The following is a 6,912-nucleotide window of genomic DNA, read 5'->3' as shown; positions in this document are numbered from 1 at the left end:
CTGCTTCTGCCTCGTGGATTGGCCCCGCCCCTCAACTGCGGGGCGAGTCCGTCTCTACTGGGAAGAGAGCAGCCGCCGCTGGGCGGTGCATTGTGGGACATGTAGTCCCGGCTCCCGCCTTCACACGGCTACTACGTTTCCCAGGACCTTGCGGGCGGGCGCGAGCCATGGCGTACGTCAGAGGCGCAGGCAGCCAATCGGCGCAGGGCCGGAACGAGCCCCGTCCGCCGCCAATGTTGTTTTCGCCGAGTCGAGGTGCTGGTGTTGTTGGCGGCGGCGCCATATTGGAAGGGACGATCCCCGCGTTAGCGAGAAGCCCCTTCGCGCTGGCCTCGCCGCCGCCATGCTGTACCTGGAGGACTATCTGGAGAGTGAGTGCGCGCGGGGCGGGGGTCCCAGCCGGCCGGGTGGCCGAGCGGGACGGGGGCGGCAGCGAGGGGGCTCCCCCTCCCCCTCCCATGGCGGTGATTGACTGCTCCCTCCCCCTCCCCTCTGTGTCCCCGCAGTGATCGAGCAGCTACCCATGGATCTGCGCGACAGGTTCACCGAGATGCGCGAGATGGACCTACAGGTGCAGAGTACGTGAGTCCCGCCCACCTCCCGCCCACGCGCCCAGCCCGCCGGCGGGGGCGGGCGCGGACCCAGCGCTCTCAGTCAGGCGTTGGCCGGCGGCGGTAGCGCGGCTCGTAGCCGCTGCTCCCGGGCTGAGCGGGCCCGGCACGAGGGGACGCTCCTGCCCAGCGAGCGGTCCGTGCGGGTGCCGGGGGTAGCCGCGGCGCCTCACGCAGCGAGGGGCGGAGCGCGCTGGGCGGAAACGTGCCGAGCTGTTTCCCTTCTGCCACCGGCTGCCTCGTGACCTCGAGCAGCCATGGGCGAGCGGCGCCGGGTGTGTTGACAGGACACCGAGCCGAATTCGGGTCTGCAGATGCCCTGCGGCAACGCCAGGGGGAAGGAGTTTCACTGCTGGGGCTTGTGCGGCGCCCCAGGGCAAGTCAAGGTGGCACTTACCAAGCGGTGGGGTGCTGGCTCTCAAGTCCCTGGCAACGGGCTGGAGCTTCACTTGCCCCCTTCTATCAGCCGGAGGCTGTGCACTGTGTCTGAACCATCCCTGCCTAGGCATGCTGGATGAAGGAGTTCCCTACGCGTCCTTTTCCAGTTGCTGGCACCCTAGCTGTGCTTGTCAGGCATCCAGTCTTCTTGGGTATCTTTGTGGTATTCCTTTTTGCCATCCACTTATGGCTCATTTTCTATTTTTACTTTTGTTTTTGGGAGTCCTGCCTTTTGACTTCCTTTGACCACTTGTTCCTGTAGGGATTCAGTGACAGGATACCACAGAGGATGTCTACCTGGGATTAGGTTTTTGCTTTGATATGATTCTTCACGAAATCTCCGCTCTTTGTGAATCTGAGGTGTTGAAACATCATGCTTTAAATAATTTCTTTGATTTCCATATGTTGTCTTGATTTCTCAGACAGGTAGGAAGGCAACTCAGCAGCATCATACTATATCCTGGAGATGATCTTTAATGGATGAGCAAATTAACAGGTTTGGGCCTACAGTAGTGCCTTGGATCCTCTTGCAGATGTAACCCAATTAACTTAAGTATGGTGGAGAATGCCACCTTGAGGCACAATCCTGAAGACTTTCATCCATCTAGCAATAGATCAATCCATAGGTTTCTGAAATAAAAGCCTTAACCAGTCTTGATCTCTGAACATTGAAATTTCTTGTTGTCCCAGTGGGTCTGGTTCATCAGTCTCACCATCTCTGTTGAAGCATTCTGCACCTGCCCTCTATATCCAAGGACTCCGACGTGTCTCAGCCTTTGTGTACTTTAGGCTTCAGGGCTTGGAGTCATTGATATTGAATTATGACTTAAAAGGTGTTGCTAGTTCTTACAATGTAAGTAGGTGATACCAAGAGAAAACCTGCAGCCCTTTGATTTTTGGCAGCCTCTGAGACCACAAATACATCTCTTTGACTCATGATTTGGTGCTTCTTTGGACGGGGGTGAATCTTTTCACACACAGTATTTTTTTTTTTAACCAAGATTACCCTAATGTCATGGGAGTCAATAGAAAAACTTTTTTCCCAGACCTTTGTAACTCCAGTGTTTCTTGTGCTTCACAAAGTAGTGTAGAGCTTTCCAAAGTAGTGTAGAAATTCCAGGCACTCTTCTTATCTCTTCCAATCCAGCTGTTTGTGATCATGACTGCTGGTTGGACATTACATATGAATCAGAGAACTCTTGGGGTGCAGCAAGACTGTGATCAATGCAAGGATCCCATCTTCCCAAAATTTTTAAAACAGCTGTGTAAGTCAACTGACTTGAGTGGGTGTTGGTTTAGAAACTTAGAAGTGACATCTGGGCCAGGAATCCCTCTCTGTTAGAATTAAAATTACTCTTGCACCATGTTTTAGACCATCTGGGGGACTGGGAACCTCTCATTACTAAATAGTCATAGAAAAAGTATATAACTTCAAGTGATGTGTTGAAAGTTTTTAAGATCAAGTTGTAGATTACCAAGCTTATGTAGCCTAAGGCCAATCTCTGGAAAATGCCTTCACCCTGGTAGAACATTTTGGCAAGAGAAATGCCAAGGTCTTTAGAAAATTGGCTCATAAGGGCTGCTATTCAATGATTAAGAAAAAGTTGTGGGTTGTGTCCTGTACCAGACCTCTTTGAGGACCTAAAAAATAAAGAATGGAAAGGCTGCCCTTCATTCTTTTGGCCCTCCTCCCGCAAAGGAGGGGAGGGAAGACCTTTTTTTCCCAAAAGCTGCCTCTTATTAACCATAGTGGATTTCAAAGGAACTTGGCTGAACAAGCTATTAAACCAGCAAAAAAACCTTGCTTTTAAAAAAATTGTTCTGAAGTATTTAGATATCTGGTCACTATTCCTGTGAGTACCTTTTATTGTCTTGGTGAAAAGGGGAGAATAAGAGCTCTTTGGGCATATTGGTCATATGCCATTGTTCTATGTGCTGTAAGATTAGGTTTTAAAATGGTGTAACAGAGCAGCTGAATTTCTCCCTGACTTCTTGAAAGCCATTTACCCAAAGGACTTAAAAAAGCAAGTGGAAATTGTTTGGTATGTACATAGGCATGCATAGATACCTTGATTTGCCCTGCACAGAAACTAGCTGGCTATGTTTTTCTTCTATTTGAGTTCTATTAAAGGCTTAGTCTGATGTGGTAGCTTTTTCAGCCTGTGATAAATTGTTGTCTCTTGCAGCCCCTTGTGAGGTTCTAGCAGGGCTTGATACTCATAGGAACCTTCTTAAGATGAAAAAGCAGATGAACTTTCTTTTAAACCATTCAGTACATGTGAGTACAGGTTAATTACATGAAATCTAACTTTCATTATAGTGGTGACTTCAGTCCAGAAAGTGAGCAAGTTTCAGGCTCTAGTGACTAAATATCTTACCCAAAATTTCATAAACTTGTGTTATAGTCTTCTGAGACTTTGTGTGAGATGTTGTCAGATTTCTACATTGATGAACTTCTACTCTTTCCAGCACTATTTCCAGGGCTTCTGCCCATCTTAGTGAGGCTCTTCTCTTTATACTGAATCCAAAAGATCTCTTGGGTTTTACATGGGGTGACTAAATCCCTTGCAAAGCTAGTTCTCCTCTTTTTTTTATTTCACGCCATTTACTGCTTAATACAAACACTCAGAGGAATGCTGTCAAGTAACTGGCGTGAAACTGAAAATGTGTGGTCAAGTTTCATGTTACTGAGGCAGAGTGGCCTCCCTGTTGTACATGCAAATGTTTCTATCTAATATCCTGTATTAAATGGTTACATTGTCCTTGTTCCATACATTTTACCAAATACTGTATCTTGGATTTGCCCTTTCAGTCTTTGGGTCTTGCAGAATGTAATTCCAAAGTAAGGAAACAAACTTTTCTTGTCCTCTTGGCTTTTTTTCCCGGAGGGAGAATGGGGGAGAGGTTGTCTCCTATTTCAGTTGATCATATGCTTTTGAAAGTTTAAAAACAAAACACTCTCAGGCTGAAGTATTAAGCTTGATGTTTTTGGGAGATCTCCATTCCTTGTTTTAACAAATGAAGCAAACAACAAGGCATTTACTTTCATAATCTTGATGGCTGTGACATTCACAACTTCAGTTTTTCCTTTTGTGATAGCTCTCAAACCATAGATTTTGCTTAAGTCTGAAACCTTGCTTGGTGGTATCTGGTGAGAATAGTGAATTACTTTGTAATTCAACTTCATTGATAATACCATTCTGGCAGGACTTTCACATACTTTCCCACTTCTCCACAGAGTTTGGAGGAGAACTTGATCTAAAAGTTGTGGTTTTTCTCTTAACTTAGAGCCTCAAAAAGGCAGAGAAATATTCAGTTATTCAGTATTTGTATTTGAGTTTTTCTTAGAACACTTTGCTTCCTGCTCAAATTGTATTTGGCTGGGAAGATCCAAGGTCATCAGTTTAAAATCTGGGTGAGGAGATGGGGATTTGCTTGGTTTTACTACCACTCCTCTTAAGAACTTGGAGCCCCCCCCCTTTTTTTTAATGCTTTAGAGCACAATATCCTGATGTCAGAGTGCTATCCAAATGACAAGAGGCAGAATTTTGAGCTAAATAATTCTCTCTCTCTGACACTTGTTTTTTCTCCAGTAGTTTTGAGAAGACATGCCAATTCTTGGTTTAAGGAAAACCCATCATCACCCTGTACAAAATATGTAGCATTTCTATATTTGAGATGGTAACACTATTTTGCCTTCTGTGTGCGGCAGATGCAATGGATCAACTAGAACAAAGAGTAAATGAATTTTTTATGAATGCAAAGAAGAACAAACCTGAATGGAGAGATGAGCAAATGACATCAATCAAAAAGGTAAGGGCACTCAAGGAGCAGGCCATGTTTAAAATATAGACATTAGACATTGGTAATTCATTGTGAATTTCCATAAATTTTAACTGTCAAGTGTTGAGAACTGTGTCCCTATTTAGGCTTTGAGTGCGGCAGATTGGACTTAAGGAAAGCTGGCACTAATCAAGAAACTTTACTCCAATTTTTTGTTTTTTGCTTTTGTTAGCACAGACTTGTATTTGTTTGAAGTGCTAGGAATATGAAGTGACAAGAGCCAGTCAGTCAGGTCAGTGATACAGTGATCACTAATCACAAGAGTTATATATTCCCCCCCCCCCCCCCCCCCTTCTGCTATCCATGTAAGAAATGAAACACCATAAATGGGTTGGCTTTCTTTGGAGGGAATTGTGCTGACCTTTAGTAAAAACATCTTCCCTTAGATTCTTCAGAAACCTTTATGGTGGCGAATGGATGCTTTTCAGCACCTTTACTCCACCCCTAAACGTCATCAGTGTCAATATTACATCCAGTGTGTTGATCCTCTGTATCTTCATACAGGAGGGGGATCATGATCTAGGATAGGGGGCTGGAGTGTAGGGTTTTGGGTTGTGACTTAGGGCAGGAGATGGTTGTGATCTGGGATAGAGGATTGGGGTGTAGGATCTGGGAGGGGGTATGGGCTTAGGAAGGGAATACAGAGTTTGGGTTATGTGCGATAGGGAGGGGAGGGCTATGGGGGAGGGCGGGGCTGGGGTGCCAGAGACAAGCTGTGGCTGGGAGACTTACCAGTAAGACTCCTGGCCAGCAGCCCAGCTTGTTTCTCAGGCAGGCGACTACCTCACCCCCTCACAGGATTCAGGGCCATGTGCTCTGTGAATAAGAACCTGAAGGGAGGGGGGAGAGGTGCTTCCCGTTTTTCAAATGGGAAGCTTCCATTGGCCAGAAACTGGCAATGGGATTGTGCTGGGGGTAGGATCAGCCATGAAGCACCATTCTCCGCTCCCTTCTGAGCTCACAGTTTGTAGAACACAAACAGCCCAGCAGCCGCTTTTCTGACAGGTGTACAGGGCAAGGCAAGCAGGGGAGTCTGCCTAAGACTCCCTGCTACATCCACAGGCCAGATCTGGTGGCTTGGCAGGCTGAATCCAGCTCATGGAGGGTATTTTTCCCCGGCCTGCTCTAGTTGGAGCTGAATTACTATGGAGTGATGCTTTACGCCAAAAATAGCTGGAAGAGACATTTGGTGAGGACCAGACCCAGGGCCAGTGAGAGAAGAAGTTTTATGGGCCTCAGGATGTCTTGGGCTCTGGGCTATGCTTTCATGGGAGTCAAATCACCTGGAGCCCAAAATGAGTGCAGAGTAATCGAGTTCCAGCTTTTGGAGTTCTTTAGCTCTGCTTCAAACACTTCGGCAATGTTTGTACTGTCTGTGAAGCAGAGGGGGAAAAATTTCTGTTTAGTTAAGTGGCTGTCTGCTGATTTTTGAGCAGCTAGATACTATGAGTATCAACAGGTAGGAACAGTCATTTTCATTTTACAAACACATACAGTGACCTTGACCACACACAGTTAGTATATGTGCAGCTGAGATGATCTGTGCTTTCTCCTGGGGTGCAGAGGGAGTGATTATGCTGTTTCCACAGATGCTATGTAGAATTAGGGGGTGGAGGGATAGGGAGATTTTGGAGTGCAAAGGGAAGCATAGGTCTGGGAAGATCAACAAGAAGCTCCAGCATGCTTGAGAAGCTCCATTATCTCCTACTGCACGTCTCTCTCCTTTTTCTGGACTTTTTTACTCTCCACTCTGTCCATGCTGTCCTCAAGGGTGATTCTCCAAGCTTTGTGGTAGAAATCAAAAGCACCAGAGGCTTGCAGGGTTCTCTTGGATTATATCCTCCCATGTCCTCTTCTTTCTCCTCCTTATCTGGGTGAGCCACTGCATTGGTATGGATGGAGAGAACAAGAAGACCACGTTTTTAGATAATCTTATGAGTGTATTCACAAGATGAATAGAAATATGGTGTACTGAACTCTCCTTGCTCCTGGCTGTAAGTGTACTCAGACATGACAATTG

The 6,912-nt window shown here is 46.4% G+C and overlaps 1 protein-coding gene across 4 annotated transcripts in view; it reads left to right on the top strand.

Moving 5' to 3' along the window:
- The first annotated feature begins 211 nt into the window (after nt 1-211).
- Nucleotides 212-6,912, top strand: part of ING3 (inhibitor of growth family member 3) — a 30,991-nt gene continuing 24,290 nt past the window's right edge. Inside the window, exons 1-3 of one of the 4 annotated variants that reach the window (XM_006122560.5) lie at nt 212-371; nt 507-578; nt 4,762-4,862. In XM_006122560.5, the coding sequence (XP_006122622.1) occupies nt 344-371; nt 507-578; nt 4,762-4,862 (201 nt within the window). In that variant the 5' untranslated portion in view covers nt 212-343. Of the gene's footprint in view, nt 372-506; nt 579-617; nt 887-914; nt 988-4,761; nt 4,863-6,912 lie in introns of those variants that run through there. The other 3 variants (XM_006122561.5, XM_014573363.4, XM_006122562.5) reach the window with 3 other exon arrangements.

This window comes from Pelodiscus sinensis, chromosome 1, assembly GCF_052426305.1.
Source record: "Pelodiscus sinensis isolate ZL-2025 chromosome 1, ASM5242630v1, whole genome shotgun sequence".
Classification (NCBI taxonomy): Eukaryota; Metazoa; Chordata; order Testudines; family Trionychidae; genus Pelodiscus; species Pelodiscus sinensis.
Note: the sequence above shows the minus strand (reverse complement) of the source record. Positions and strands in the feature narration are given on the sequence as shown.